We start from the raw sequence: 16,949 nt of genomic DNA, 5'->3' as shown, positions 1-16,949 counted from the left end.
AAAATATTGGCGAACAAAGCGACCTCTCCTTGTAGAGAAGTGCCCAGTTGAGGATGAAGGAATTAATGTTTTAAGCCAATTTTTCGATATTTGTCGCCTGAAGGGTCGAGCTTCAAAACGATACTGATCTTGTGAAAATCTGTCGCCTCTGTCAAAAGTTTTAGGCATACCATACAAATATACATTTAAACAGGCAGGTGAGATTTATATTGCAGATTATAGAGCCAATTCTCTATTAATTATTATATTGTACCCAATGATTTCAAAAGTTAAAAAAAATATAACTTGGGTGCATCAGTTAGAATCAAAACCAAAATACTTAGCGCTCCGACCTTAATTCGTTGATGTCTGAACGCACAACACGTGGATATCAAAACTATATAAATGTATATTTGCGCACGGATACAAGTAACACTTAGTTGACACACATACCAAGGTTCAATTTTTTTGTCTCTCAGCGGTTGTATTTTGAAATGTTGGCAACGGTGCATTGGCTATGCGAGATTAACATCAGAGGTGTGAGTTCCGTTATAGTAAAGTATTTGTTTATTTTTGTAAAATTGCATTGTAATTTGGCTTTCTTGATGCATATTTTATTTTATTCAAATTAAATCAACGTTTCTATAACGGAACTCGCATCCCTGACGTTAATCTCACATAGCCAACGCACGGTTTCCGACATTTCAAAATACAACCGCTGAGAGACAACACGCAGATCTTTACAGACATTTCTTTCTCTAACTTTACAACATGGCAAGAAAGAAGAAAAGGAAAAAACTGAGTCGGATTTTGACTCTGAAATATATTTAAATTATAAATTTCAAACAAGTATTGTAATTTGGCTTTCAAGCACACTTGATGCATATTTTATTTATATATTTATATCTACTGGAAAATGGATGATGTCATAAAGGGGTGAATGGTAGTTGCCAAAAACTATGTATGCTTAATTGAAACAGCAGCAGCAGCAGCAGCAGACATAATTGTTGTTGCTGCTGTTTGTCTAATGTATTCTCTAATATTTTAGGGATTTTTTTTGTGTATTTTTTTTTTTTTTTTTTTTTTTTTTTTTACATTGGCGTCACAACTTATCAAGGCCGATAGACCACTCAAGGATAAGGGTTAAAGAGTGTAGAATAGTCAAAAGGACAATATAGTAATCAATAGTAATGGAAGTTCGGTAAATTTGTTAACTTAAGTGGAACGGCTCATCAAAAACTTGTTCACGTTGGACTTGAAGACAACCATATTGTAGTCAGCTGGAAAGCAGGAAAACTGAAGACAATTACATAGGCGTGCAGTTCTAAGAAAGAAGCTTTGATCATGGAATCTATGTTTAGGTTTAGGTACAGATAAAGAGTGAGGAAAATTATTGGTAATGTTTTCAGCTAGTCTAGTGTTTCTTGTGAAAGTTTGGCGAAGGGGGACCATAGATTGAAGCTCAGTTGAACACTTTCCATGAAAATAACGATAAAGCAGAGACAAACTCGCAACATCTCTTCTGTGAGATATAGGTTGCAGCGAAGAGAAAAGGACATCTCCCACCAGGCCACAAAGTCTATTTTGAACCCTATCAAGGCAGGACGAGTCTTTTCTAGCAGCTCCTGCCCATATGTGGCAACAGTATTCCATCCTTGGACGTATCTGGCTCTTATATAGATAGTTTAGTGGCTGATGTAGTTGTTAATGACCAAATGCTGCATCTAAAAATTTCTTGTCTGCAGATCCTTCTATACGAGTGCGAAACCTGGCCCCTACAAGTGACTGACATTCAAAGGCTGGAAGTTTTTGGTTGATGATGTCTTTGCCGCATTCTCAGGATTCATATCTCTGAACATGTCCCAAACGCCAGAATCCATGCATGATTTAAGTTTCCTAAACTTCAAGAAGAAGTGTTTATCAGTAGGCTCCAATGTTTTGGGCACACCCTTCGTCATCCACCAACTGGCCTGATTTACAAGGCAATATCACTAACACCGCTACCAAGATGGCACAAGAGCAGTGGTCAGCTGAAGAGACTTGGTTCACAACTGTTAAGGCTGACTTGGAACCTATGACTGGCTCTTGCATCTTTGGTATGCAACAATGGAATCACAGATGGTCGAGATATTCTGAGGAATTGGCAGTTGATATACCTGCTTTGATACGTGCTGCAGCGAATTCACTAGGAATTGGCACAACCTACCTCAGGTGAAGGCCGTCACAAGTCCGAGCTTCAATCTATAGTCCCCCCTCGCCAAACTTTCACAAGAAACACTCGTCTAGCTGTAAACACTATCAATAATTCCCCCCACTCTTTATCTGTGCCTAAACAACGTAGATTCCATGAACAAAGCCTCTTTCTTAGAACTGCACGCCTGTGGAATTGTCTTCCGTTTTCCTGCTTTCCAGCTGACTACAATATGGTTGTGTTCAAGTCTAACGTAAATAAGTTCTTGATGAGCCGTTCCATATAAGTTATCAAATTTACCAAATTTTCATTACTAATGATTACTATATTGTCCAATCTCTACTGTACACTCTTTAACCCTTATCCTTGAGTGGCCTCTTGGCCTTGATAATGTGGTGATACCTATGTAAAAAAAAAAAAAAAAAAAAAAAAAAAAAAAGTAATTAATATGAAATGAACCAGCACACAATGTAAATTAAAAAAAAAAAAATTGACTCTGTAGGATTTTCTGTATTTCATTAAGGTTTTATGCATTGAAATAGGCAGCACTGTATTCGATAAAAATGATGAAACTTTGATTTATAAAAGACTAGCCTGTGTGCCTGGCATAGACTGGGTGTTTGAGGTGTGTGTTGAGCAAAAAAAAAAAATAAATAAAAGTGGTAGTAGGCAGACTCAAACCTGTACCGCAAAGGAGGAAAAGAACATAAAAAAAAAGTGACATCTTTGCCGTTGCATCCATCGCCAAACCAGAAGGGACGAGAGTTTAAATAAAGGCTAGTCAATCAAAAATAAGGGATGGCTTTCGAAAATATCAGCGATATAAATAAAAAAAAAAAAAAAAAAAAAAGCAACCCCTCCCTGTAGAAAAGTGCCCAGTTGAGGGTGAAGGAATGAATGTTTTTAGCCAATTTTTCAATATTTGTCGTCCGAAGGGTCGAGCTTCTAAACCATACCGATCTTGTGAAAATCTGTTGCCTCTGCTGAAAGTTTTAGGTATGCAAACATACATCCATACATTTAAACAGCCAGGTGAGATTTATATTATAGAAGATTAATCCGTTTTATTGTAAATGTCTGCATGTAGCGGAGCGAGAATAACTGGTTAATCAGTTGGCAGCATTTGGAATTTGGTCCTCAAAAACAACTGAAATTACATCCAGTGTTGTTGGTTTTTTTTTTGGTTTTTTTTTTAGTTCGCTGTTACCATTCAACAATTGATTTAGATTTCTGAAAGTATAATGCTTTTTCTTTTTTTTTTTCACAATGACGAAGCGGGGAAGGATAGGTTGTTATGGTTTGAGTGTGTTCATCAAAACAAATTATTCTATCCGTGTAGTTTTGTGTGACTTTTTGACGATTTGATTCTGTTAAAAAGCTTATAACTTTCAATGATACCAGGGTAAAATTTAATTGTTTAACTTTATTTATATATAAAAAAAATGTAGATAACAAACACTGACCCAACAAATTACAGGAGATCTAATTACATACATAACAAAATCACACCCCTTCACTATTGAGGTCCCCAAATATCAGAAAGTTTCCTATTCTAATAGCTTCTTCCCTAGAACAGCTAGATTTTGGAATCCCCTTCCTGCTACCTGGTTCCCAAACTGTACTGATATGCAGAAGTTCAAATGCAACATAAAGCAACATCTTAATTTTTCTTAGCCATGGTCCTAATTAGTAGCTTCTTTTGTCTAAGTGGCAATATGCCTTGTTTCGGGGTGAAGGTGAGTAAAAAAAAAAAAAAAAAAAAAGTGGTAAAAGATTTTTTTGGTTAGAATTGAGAATTTCGCTTTCAGACTGCACACTCATGGAAATCTTTTCAAAGATTAGAAGTGTTTTTACTTTGAAAAAAAAGTGCATAACAAACTGACGGGAAACTTAAGCAGGACTCTACAGATAAATTTATCTTTAGTTGACCTTTGACCACTAAATATTTTTGCTTACTAGCTAAATAGGAAGGTTACTAGCCAAACCCATGTGATGACGAGTATGTACATCAAAGATTTTTCTGCATTTTTAAATAAGTGTAATTCTAAATATTCACCAAATTTTATGTTGAGACTTGAAGATATAAACATTCAAATTTCTTTGGATGTCTTTTATTAACAGCCTTCGTTGAACAAAAAATATATTTTATTAAACATTTATTGTTTAAGTAATTTGACTTTGTTTTATTAAAAAAATAAAAATAAACATTGAAAAAGGATTTTACACTCAGTATTGAGTTTTTGAAGATTCTCAGTGGGGAGAGAAAAAAACAATCGGCAAAAGATAAGCGTTTTATTATTTCTAGTCACCACTTCAAAAAAGCAACCGCAAACACGACCGTTTCACTAGCAATATAAAGGCCTGTTGAGGAACAATTTTTGGATGCACAAAAATTTCTATGATTTTTTTTTTTTTTTTTTTTTTTTTTTTAAGACTTTCATGCACTTTTTTTATTTTAGTCTTTTTTAAATTTAATTTTCTTATTTTTTTTTACAGGTGGTGAAATCGGGTGGGAAACGGAAATCCACTAAATTAAGCACTAATGGAATAGCCAAGCGTGTAAAAGGTACAGTTTTATTTTCATTTTTCTTTTAACCTGTTTAAGAAGGGTAGAAAGTGAACCTTGGGTTTACTTTCAGCACTTTATAACTTTTGTTTGCTTTGTTTTATTACTTAGTTCTCAGATTCCATGAGTTGTTTCTAACAAAAAAAGAATTGCTGCTTTCTGTGTCGGAATCTATTGGCTAGTTTTTTTGTAAAGCTTAAAGCCTCATCTGAGGCAATTTCCTTTAAAAAAAAATTGTCAGTCAGTACAAGATTGAAAACAGTTAATTACAATTTAATTAACTGAAATAATAATTGTTTTATTTAAATCTTGAAAATATTGAAATTGTGGACATGATTTAAAAAAAAAAAAAAAAAAAAAAAAAGTTTGTAACCGTTAATTTGATTTTGAATTTAGTCTTGATTAATCTATACATATAAAATTATTTGATTAATCTATACATATAAAATTATTTGTTGCATATAGAGCCTGGTCAATACTTAAATGAGTGATCACTTGGCAATACTGTAACATTTATGTGTTGTATATTTGATTTTTTTTGATCACTTATTCAAATCTGTGGATTGTAAAACAAACCTCAAATTGTTTTCAAAAATTTGAATTTTGTCTGAAGGCCTTGAAGAACTTTAAAAAGCATTGAAAGGTCCTTGAAAATGGGCATTAAAAATTTGTAGAAACCCTGTGTTACTGTAGAGAATTGAATTGTCAACAAATTTTCTTGGTAAAAAAGCGTTTGTTCTTAAACGACTAGAAAATGTTCTACTTAGATTCATGACTTTGACGAAATCCAATTTAATGCTTGTTACCGTAAAATACATCTCAAGACTCAGCCATGTATGCCCATCTTAATAAGGAAAGAAACCACGTAGTGCACCACAAAACCACAACATCCAACTTCAATGGACAACACATGACCCTACCAGCCTTTCATTATACAGTCAGATTGAAGGGATTCATAACTCTTTCTTGCGCTCATGTGAAGCCTCCATACTTTCTTCCCATGGGACAGTTAACTCCACTAGCAGAACACACTTCTTTAAATCTGACCAAACAACAATGTCTGGGCATTGGTTTGTTTATTCAACATGTACTGGAAAGTTTAAACGTGTGGCGTTATCAGTGGCTACTTTCCAGTCATGGGCTCCATCTAGTAACTTTGAAACATTTGTTTTCCGCCAAGTGTTAAAATAAATCTTCTAGAAAGGAAAACCTAAAAAAAAAATCAATATAAATTTTTATCTGATCAGTATTTGTTTCATCACTTTGGCAAATCGTGAGAACTTTTTTATTTTATATATTTTAGGAATGTAAAACAATTTTTTAATTTGTCTTTGTCTGCATTTTTAATTTTTTTTTTTTTTTCATCCATTCTCTATTTGCAGTCTCCCACAGAAGTCATCTGTCAGAACCAGGAACTGTTTTGTGTGTTGGTAATGGAGATGTTGGTCAATTGGGTCTTGGCCCTGATATCCTTGAAAAAACGCGGCCTGCTTTACTTTCCTTGCCAGAGGAGATTGTCCAAGTCTGTGCTGGTGGTATGCATACTGTTTGTGTTTCTCAAACTGGCAAGGTAAAGATTTTCTTGTCTTTTGGTTTCATGTCAAAAAAAAAAAAAAATGTACATTACATAGTTGTGAGAAAATTTCAATTTTTTTCTTTTCACTGAAAATTTAGTTGCAAATTTTATTTTTTATTTTTTTTATTACTATAAAAAAAAGAAAAAACTAGTCTGCAAACTGTTCATTTGCAAAACAAACATCTTCATTAAAAAATGAATTTAGCATTACCAGAATGGATACTGGTTATAGCTTTCAACATAAACCGCAGTTTGGCTTGATTTATATCTAATATATAAAAGGCTATATGTCTGTCTGTCTCCATATTTTCAAACTCTATCTCCTCTGAAACTAAAAGTCGCAGAGCGATGCTAGGGGCCTCAAATGATTGGATTTTTTACAGACCATTCTTTTATGGGTCTTTAGGGTATATCGATATAGTTTTTAAGGGGTCCAAAATGGAGCAAAATTTTAAAATAATTATACATTTTGTATATTCATCTTAGTTTATTTTTAATTTTTAATCAGTTCATGTGCATGTGACATTGGTACAGTGGTAACATCACCAGCTTTGAACGCTAGTTTCAGTTTCGATTCTAACTGATGGCATCCAAATACATTTTTTACTTTTAAAATCACGACTCTACAATAATATATGAAATTAAAATCTATTTAAATTTATTTTACGCCTGGGCAAAGCTCTCCCTCCCTCCCTCCCAGTCTAATTTATAAAACTCATTATGTCTGTCTCTGTATTTTCAAACTCGATCTCTTCCAAAACTAAAAAGCCGCAGATTGGATTGTTTTATGGACTGTTCTTTTATCGGTCTTAAGCCGGTTAAAATAGTTAAGGGGTCAAAAAGGGGTCAAGATTGAAAAAATCGTTCTAGATTTTGTACATCTTAATTTGTTTTTAATCGATTTATATGCGTGTCATATTGGTACAGTGGTAACGTCACCAGCTTTGAATGTTAGTTTTGTTTTCGGTTTCAATTCCAGCTGATGGCACCCAAATACTTTTTTTTTTACTTTTCAAATCCCGACTATAATAATATATACAAAATCTGAACAAATTAAAATGTCATATTTAAGCGTATTTTACAACCGGACAAAGACCCCCCCCCCACTCCACTCTACTAGTAATGAATAAAAGGGGGAGGGGGTATTTATTTTCAATAAGCAAAGAGCAAATTGTAGTATCTGTGCTTTCTCGAGTCATCAAAGTTGAAATCCTTCTAGATTGAGGCAATTTTTATTTTGGAGCCAATCGTGTGTGTGTGTGTGTTTTTGTTTTTTGTTTTTTTGTTAAGAAGCTCCCCACATTAAACTGATCTTGTGTCTAAATCTGTGCTCATATGAAAACAAATTCATACAACTTTTTAAGTATTTCTTTAATTCTATTCAGTGTTCTCCATGGAAATATGATCCATGTTGAGAACGTTTATAAGGCCAATTGCTGTGTCTCAAAAAATTTTCAATAAATGCAAAATAAATCAAATATTTCTGTACGTTACTTGTCTATATTTCAGTGATGATAGTCATTTTATTTTTTTCTCATTGTCAAACAGTGGAGAAGGCGAATGTTGATGACAGGTTCTTTTGTTATAAATTGACTAATGTCTAAATATGTTATTTTTCATTTATTGAAAAAAAAATCTTGAAAACCGAAATTGGCTTTCATTTGTTTTTTATTTATTTATTTTATTTTTAATTCTCTGGTGTCTTAAAAAATGTCGAAATATTAATCTATTAAGTAAAACATGTGCCAACATGAATGGACTCATGAAATAAACATTAGTCTCCTTTACATCAAGAGAACTTGTAGTTGTCTCTCGTTGGCATTTGATAATAAGGAAAAGAAGAAATAGGTCTATTATTTATTAATGATAGGCAATCGACAAAAATATATTTTTCATTTATTGAAATTGGACTTTTATCATTTTTTCTTTTTTTTTTTTTTTTTTCCAATGTTTTCAAATCTCTGATGTCGTTTTAAAATGTCGAAATATTAATCTATGATCCATGTTTGTTTTATGCTTTTTTGTTTTACTTTCTTCTGAGATTGTGTTTTACTTCATCTTTTTCTCTCATCCTCGTCCAGGTATATACATTTGGTTGTAATGATGAAAGTGCCCTTGGCCGTGATACAAGTGAAGAAGGTTCGGAGACGGAACCTGGCCTCGTCGATTTACCCGAACACATTGTCCAAGTTTCAGCTGGTGACAGTCACACTGCAGCATTATCAGACAATGGCAAAGTTTTTGTATGGGGAAATTTTAGGGTGAGTTTCTTCTTCGTTGCCTTACTGATAATAAAATGTCTAATACTGTTGATTGTTAGCTAATTAACTTCTGTAAATGTATATTTTACTGGGGAGGGGGCCATTGTTTATCACGGCTAAAAGGCTACTCTAGGATAAGTGTTAATGAGTGTAGGTAAATGGTGATGATCAGTAATGGTAGAACTTGAGAGTAGGGTTTAATTTTATAAGAGGACTTCTCAACAAGAACTTGAAAACAGCCATGTTATAGTCAACTGGAAAGCTGATCCACTGTATTGTTCCACAGAAACTTTGCCCGTGGAATTTTTTTGTATAGTTTTAGGCACAGATAGTAAGGGAAATTGTTAACTGTTGTCGTGGGTAGATGAGTATTTGTTGCAAACGTTTAAGTATTTTATTTAGGAAAGAAGATGATATGGATATAATGTTAGATTTTGTTTGAACATCTATTGCAAAAATTCCACTTGTTACCTTAAGCATGAAGCCCTAATGATTTGGGGTGGGTTGGGAGTCTGTTGTCATACAATTGGTCAATACTTTTTGACTTAGCCTATGCTTTTCGACAAAATACCTCATTCACTCTGTAGGTTGATCTTAATTATGATTCCCAATTTGTTTTCAAATTTTATTTATAAAAAGAAAGTGTTCATAAAAGATTTCATCGTTGGGATGGGGACAACGTTTGTTATATGATGTTCATCCATTGCTTGTGAAGATGACTGTGGTCATGCAATTGTTCTGTGGGTTGGAAGATGACTTGTTAAACCGATTTGATCTCTGAAGTATTTATTGCATGTTGGACATCTGTGTGATGATTCTGTATCAGATGTTGACTGCTCTGTCTTTTCTAACGTCACATTTTCTCTTGCGTTCTTAATTGTTGTTCTGTAGTTGACCTACAACTTCTGCAATATCACAACTTGCGCGTGAATTCGTTTAAAGTGAAGAGAACTTGCATAGCATTGTCCACACTTTCTCGCTTGGAAAACAATCTGGATCCAATGGCAAGACAATCAGGACAACTGGAGATCGTTGCAAGCGCAGGAATTGCGAGAAACTTATTTGTTCAAAGTAACTACCTACAGGGCTCCAGTCCGAATTTTCTTTCAGGGTTGTTTCTCTTAGATTAGTCTGTCTTTTCTTTCAGGGTTGACGAGCTCCAACCCAGGTTTGGAATAGTTTTTCTTCTGTTGCAAACATGAATAAATAAAAACAAATCCAACACATACGATACGCAGAGCAAGGAGTCATGAATTGCATTGTTTTGTGCAAAGTGCAAACTGAACTGTTATATATACAATGTTGGTTAGTACCCCCCCCCCCAACCATTTATTAAGTGTAGACCTCCCACTGTTTTCCAGGTAATTCGAAAACATATTTCTATTTCTGCCGCTAAAACTACTATTACTAGAAAGAAAGCAAATAATAAAAAAAAAAAAAAAAAAGAAGAATTATGCATAACTCAAGGTGAACATCAATTCTTAGCAAGTAGAAAAGTCAGCAGGTTTGTTTAGCTTAGCATCAGTTTCTTGGATCCGTCACTAGAGTTCCCCTTCCCCTATCTTTTCCCCCTCCCCTCTCTCTCTCTCTCCTGGATCAGTTTGAATTTCAAAATTGTATTTGGTCCTTCACACACACACACACACACACACACTTTTAGGCTTTTTAAAGTGTTTTGTTAGGTGTGAGGACTTGCTTCACAAACTTAGTAATAGTGTTGAGGGCTTTTTGCTTTTGTGTTGCATTCCATATTCATTTTCTAATTGCATGAACACTGAGGATGGCCTTACCAGTAAAATATAAATACATTGTGAACATTATAAATATCTTGGTCGTAGGCTGAAACAATTGTATGCTCTGAATGGAAAACAGTGATTTTTGTGAATTTGTTTTGTGGAACAATACCATGCAAGTTTATTCCCTACATTCAACATGGTTTATACACACACGCACACACACATTTTATATATATATATATATATATATATTAATAGCAGGGAGACCCAATGTTGCTCTGGATTGAATGAGGATCATCAAATGCTCCACTTCCAATTCTTTTATTGTCATCCAAATTGGTGAAATTGCTCATTCGGCAATAAAATGGATCGATTGCCTGCTCTAGTCAGGAGTCCACCGCAGTGCATAGGGAGGAAGGTTTGCATGCTTCCTTGCAGTGACTTAGTCCACAATTCATTGTAGTTTACATTGCACTGTAGAGAATGTACTGTTGATTTTATGAAATTTATTATTTTCATATAACGACTTGGATTAAAATTTAAAATGCAAAAATCAAGTACAATGATTCAGTTGTGCCTAAAACAGAAACCTTCATTTTGAATGTGTCCCTGTTTTATCAAAGAACCTACTGTTTATTTTATGCACCAGACCCTTCTGCTTGTACGATGATAAAATAACTCAAATGTACTTGTGATGTTAGGCTGTATAAAAGTGTTAACTTTAGTCAAAATTGGACCATTCTTTTTTTTAATGGGATTTCTTCAATTTTCAATATTTTTTATCTTGACGAATCTTCATGAGGATGATGTATGAGTGTTTATAAACTGAAATTGTTTTTTTTTTGTTTTTTTTTCCCCCCCCCTGAAAATTCTAGTATTGTAGGGAAAAAAAAAATAAGTCAAGTCCTATGCAAATTTTTAATACTCATTTCCAGCAAATTCTGCAGACTCTTTGCATGCAAATATATGCACTTTTTGTCACTGTTCAATAAATACTACACTTTATCTTCTTTGACTTGCTCTTCCAAATATGTAATAGCAAAAGGTTTCACCCTCTTGAAATTAAGACGTCTCACGGAGCCCAAGAACACCAGGTGTTTTTATTCACACACACAAACACACACACACAAACATATATATATATATATATATATATATATATATATATAATATATATAAGGGGATTAGAACAAGTTTGAAGAGCAGAGTATATTTTAATGTATTAGTAAATTCTAATACAATTAAATTAAAAGAAAAGAAAACAGTGCTCGTTGTAATGTAGATATATAATAAGCTCGATAGGCATATATATATCCTAGAGCTGTTTTAGTATTGAGTAAGATGATTGATAATTTATAATTAAAATTAAAAATTAAAAATCGGTTTCATAAGAACAAACAAAATCAATAAATTGTACGATCGTTTCGGAAACAATGTTTTTATTGAGATATATATACACACACACACCTAATATATATATATATATATATATATATATATACACACACATGCACACATGAATTGGATTTTTGCAATTTACTTTAATTACTTACGATGATGTTTGATTATTGTTGTTGGTATCGAGTAAAAATGTTTCAAATTATAATGTTTAAGAAATAAATTTTATAAAGTTCCAGTTTGAACGGGAATTATCAGACAATATTTGACTATTTTATGATAGAGAGGATTACAACCTTCATAGGGAATTAATTTTTTTTTTTCTTCTAACCAGGATGCTAGTGGTTCAATCGGATTAACAGAAGCTGGTGTACAGAAAACCCCACTTGAGTTTTTACCCGACGAAGTTTTTGTAAAATTGGCCTCTGGGAGTGATCACTTACTTTTGTTAACAATCGATGGGCGAATCTACACAGTAGGTAAGTCATCACGTTTCACCTCCTCGATTCTTTCTAACCAAAATCTCTCGTTTATATTGTCGTTCCCAAGATATTTAGCCAAATGTATTTCCTGGCAATTGTTCATAGAAAAAAAAAGAAAAATAAAGTAATAATGAAAAAGAATTAATGTCTGTGATATGAGTTTTTATCATATTTAGTTATACTAACAGGACCTGTGGAAATTCCACAGCGGACTCTTTTATATGTAATATATTGATGTTGGCATTCTGTGGATGTTCAGTATAAATGGAGACGCCCTGATATTATTGTAACTCTTTTGTTAAAACTGCATCTAAGCTAGCAAGAACGCCGGGCATAGCCCGGTTATAAATAAAAGAAAAAATACTCGAGTTGAGATCGAAACTAAAACCTGATAGCATAAGTAATCTATAATGTGAATTATTCATGTATACGTATTCGTTAAACAGTTAGCAAACAAATAAAAATTCAATACCTCCCACGTACCTATTTTTCAATTTTTACCCCTTAGCAGCCCTTTTTTCTGCATGCAAACCAATTAAAACGTTTTCCACATGTCAATATTCTATACCAAATTTCAAGTCTGTACATCAAAAATGGAAAGAGTATGTATGTTTAGAAGTGTCCTCTCACACACACACACATTCTCACTTTTCTAGAGATATAGATTTCCATGAGAAGAACAACGCTCACCAACCCCAATGACAATGAAGTAAACGAGAATCATGTAAAAGTGTAGGAAATGGAAATTCACGAGAGTGAATTGGGGGGGGGGGGGGGTCTGCCGCCAGATTCATTTTTCCCTAAGATAGATGGGTTTTGGTATTCTGGCCCTTTAATGCCGAATATCAAAGCCTAATAGACCTTGGCTAAATTCGTCACCGTAAAATAGGCCCTTAAGATGATGCCAAAGTGTATTAGACTTTGATATTCGGCATTAAAGGGCCAGAATACCAAAACCCATCTATCTTAGGGAAAAATGAATCTGGCAGCAGCCACAATCCTATTTGAGCTTTCTTTTGTGTATCTTGGTGAATAACTTCCTCTCCACTGTTCTGCTGAGAAACTTTGTTTTGTTTTTTTTTTGTTTTTTTGTTTTTTTAACTACATAATACTGGGTGGGGTTGATATTATCGCACATGTTTAAAGAAGTAAGTACCAGACATTTCACCGAAGAGACATGTATTGCATAATCATGTTTGTTTTCTTTGCAGTGAAAACTTTTTGTTGCTTCTGTTATTGTTAAGCAAGTTATACATCTGCATAGAGCTCATGAAAATTGTGCCTTAGGGTTGTCTAGTCTGCATGGAGTCCTCCACATTAGTCACAGCTATTTGTTAATCATTGGGATGGCAGGATTTTATCCCCTGACGCTGAGAGTGGGGAGTGCCACTTATGGGGTGGATTTTTATCAGTATTTTGTTTAATTTTTTAATTTTTGAGCGATTATTGAAACTCGAGAGACCAGCTTAACCTCTTCTTGAGTTTGATGGATCAATCCTCAGTGTAGGCAACCATCAAAATACAATTACGAATTACATAAGACTTCTGCCCAGTCATAGCTGATAGAACAAGAGCATCCTACTCTTGTGGATTAAATAAAGGGTTCTGTTCGGAATTCTGTGAAGATCCTGGAGTTCAACACAAAGATTTACCTGAAGAAGGTTAGTTTACATCGACCAAATGTTGTGAAAATAACAAGACGAGAACAACAGTCCAAAGAATCCAAATAACTTTTTTTTTCTTCCAATTGAAAATGGGTGTTTTTGATGCTGGTGAAATCATCATAAACATGCAGATGTTGTTTTGGTTTTGTTTATTTTTATACTTTTCTCTTTCATTTTGATAATTGTGATTGGTCTATTTTGCTATTTATTTCTTGTTTAATTTCCAGGCTGTGCTGAACAAGGACAATTAGGAAGAATTGCAAGTCATTTTACACAACGAGGCGGAAGAAAGGGATTAGGTAATTAATTCAACAAATTTTATTTTTCATAATTCTATACTTGAATGTTGGCCATATTTCAATATCAATACTACTCCACAAAATGATAGCCTTTTAAGTCTATTTTTAAAGGTATATAAAAACATCAAATTGGAAGAGAAATAAATTTTAAGGACCCATCTGAAATTTCCATCCAGGTTAATCATAACAATATTGTTTGTTCCTTCCTTAGTTAGTCTGTACGTTACACTTTGAAAAAGGCCAAATATAATTTTTAATAGCCAAACCAATTCAAAAAAGTCCAAATTTGTGAAATTTGGTTTTAAAAAGGCCAACCTTGGGCAAGAATATGAGTAACCTCCCTTTGACATTGCCTAATTTTTGACTATCATAACAAATATATATATATATATATATCTTGGACAAGCCTACAGCAGCAAAATCTCACCCCTTCACTGTTGAAAATCGTAGATGCCAAAAAGCTTTCTACTATAATAGTTTCCTCCCTCAGACTACAACACTTTGGAACTCCCTCCCTATTTCCGTGACTGCGGTAACATGCAGAAATTTAAATGTAATGTAAACCAACACCTCTCTCTCATCTTCTCACATTGTCCCAAGTAGTAGACCCTTACTTCCATGTGGCAATATGCCTTGGGAGGGGGGGTAGGAGGAAAAAATATTCTGTATATTATTGTAAGATATCCAATGCAAAATTAATACCAACGTTATATTCTTCATGAATTTGTACTTAAGCATTGTTTGAATTTAGTAAAGAGCTTTCTTACTTGCATCCTTCAATGTGTATGCGTACCAGTATGTTGTTATTGTCCCTTCATCCAATACAGGGAATCTTAATACTTTATGGGAAAATATTCACTTATTTTTATCTCCAACTTTGACTCGCAAGAGCTTATTCTTTTATTTTTATTTTTTTATTTTTTTTTCTTTATTTAGCACTGCTTTTAACTCCTGAAGTTGTTCGATGTCACTCATCTCGTAAATCCCAGCCAAACTTTACCGATATATGGGCTGGCCAGTACAGTTCGTATGCTCAAGACAGTAATGGAAACGTTTATGCTTGGGGATTAAACAATTATTTTCAATTAGGTAGGTCTTTTTTTTTTTTTTTTTTTTTTTTTTTTTTTTTTTCACGATTTTGTTGCTTGTTTTAATATATCTTTGTTAACAAGGTTACTCAGCATTACCTTAAGGCATTGATAACATAACATCTCTATCAACATAGATAAGAATTTAAAAAAAAAAAAAAAAGAAATAAAGGCTGACTGATTGTTTGAACTGATTTCAGTGTTTTTGAAATTACTATGAGTAAGAATAAAATTTTCTTACACCCGGTCATAAGATATGCTTAAATATATTTTAAATCATGCAGATTACATATTTGTTATTGACGATTTTCTATCGATTATATTGTACCTAATGTATAGTAGTGAGATCAAAACTAAAAAAAAAATATATATGACTTGGATGCCATCAGAATCGAAACCAAAATCTATAACTCTCCATTCTCATTTCTTAGCCTCTAAGCCACACCCAAATGCACATATATATATATATATATATATATATATATACTAGCAGGCTGTCCGGTATTGCCCAGTCGTAAAATATGCTTAAATATGATATTTTGATTAATGCAAATTTCATATTTATTATATTGAACCCAATATATAGTAATGATTTTAAGTTTAAAAAAAAAAAAAAAAAAAAGACTTGTGCACCACTGTGACGGGACACCGGACGATGCCGGGTGTCCCGTTCAGCTAGGTGAAGATAAGAATGCTTATGGCCGGGGGGGGGGGGGCTGATACTGTGTCAAAGATTAAGACAGGCGTTTATGATATGTTGAGAGACATGATATCTGTTTTAATGGCGGAAAAAAGGAGATTATTTTTCTAGTTGGATCTGGTGAGAATGAGTTTTAACTAACGTAATTGATTCGGACAGTCTCGAGAATTGGGTTCCAAAATGTCTGCTCGGAGTCGGGGACCCGTGGTGTTTTTAACTCAGAGACCACCAAGCTAGTTTGACAGATATGTTCACAAAACAATAGAGAAAGGGAAAAGAATAAGAAGGAGGGGGGAATAGAAGATAATGGAGAAAAGGAATGAAGATGCTTTTGATATAAACAACGATCGCCTACTCGAAAAAGATATAGAAGGGTTTTGGCAGTCTTTGGCTAGCGAGCGAAGCGTACACATCGACTCTCGCCCCGCCTGGGGTGAGAGGCAGGGGCAGAAATCTCAGTAAGGACGAACTTAAAAAGATCTTGTTCTTAGCTAGAGAATTAACCTGATATCTCAAGTATACAACCTGCATCACGAAGCGCGAATAACGAAAACACGACGTTAAACAAATGTAGAATGATTGCAAATAATTATTTTATTTGGTTTAAACGAAAATGACCTCAGAGTTTTTTCTTTGTTTTTCGATTGCCGGCATAAGTGAAGATGCAGTTTATTTCAGGTATGCCCTGACGCCAGACGACGAAGACGCAGACATAAAACCAGAGTGACGGCCGAAGAAGACGATGTTGCCACACGGACTTGGGGTCATGCACGTTTAACGTGCCTGGAGCAGCGGAGGCATGTTTTCCAGGGACCAGTACGAGTCTGGTCACGCTGGAGGGGTCCACCACTAGACGACGCAGGCCCGGGACATCGTTCTCGTTACAACGTGATGCACGTGAGATGCCCCGTTACACCACCACCGAGAATCAAAACCAAAACGTTTAGCTTACGATTTAAAACTTTTTCCTTTGATGTTAATGCCTGAGCTATGAAGACATGTTTGCTGC

At 34.1% G+C, this 16,949-nt stretch overlaps 1 protein-coding gene across 2 annotated transcripts in view; it reads left to right on the top strand.

The window, feature by feature from the left end:
• LOC145299475 (regulator of chromosome condensation-like) overlaps positions 1-16,949 on the top strand; it is a 43,302-nt gene that overhangs the window by 13,556 nt on the left and 12,797 nt on the right. For both annotated transcript variants that reach the window (XM_080144406.1, XM_080144408.1), the window contains exons 2-7: positions 4,667-4,736; positions 6,119-6,306; positions 8,394-8,573; positions 12,042-12,186; positions 14,081-14,152; positions 15,089-15,241. In XM_080144406.1, the coding sequence (XP_080000532.1) occupies positions 4,667-4,736; positions 6,119-6,306; positions 8,394-8,573; positions 12,042-12,186; positions 14,081-14,152; positions 15,089-15,241 (808 nt within the window). The remainder of the gene's footprint in view (positions 1-4,666; positions 4,737-6,118; positions 6,307-8,393; positions 8,574-12,041; positions 12,187-14,080; positions 14,153-15,088; positions 15,242-16,949) is intronic.

Source organism: Euprymna scolopes, chromosome 2 (genome assembly GCF_053919585.1).
Source record: "Euprymna scolopes isolate OS-2025 chromosome 2, ASM5391958v1, whole genome shotgun sequence".
NCBI classification, from domain to species: Eukaryota; Metazoa; Mollusca; class Cephalopoda; order Sepiida; family Sepiolidae; genus Euprymna; species Euprymna scolopes.
Note: the sequence above shows the minus strand (reverse complement) of the source record. Positions and strands in the feature narration are given on the sequence as shown.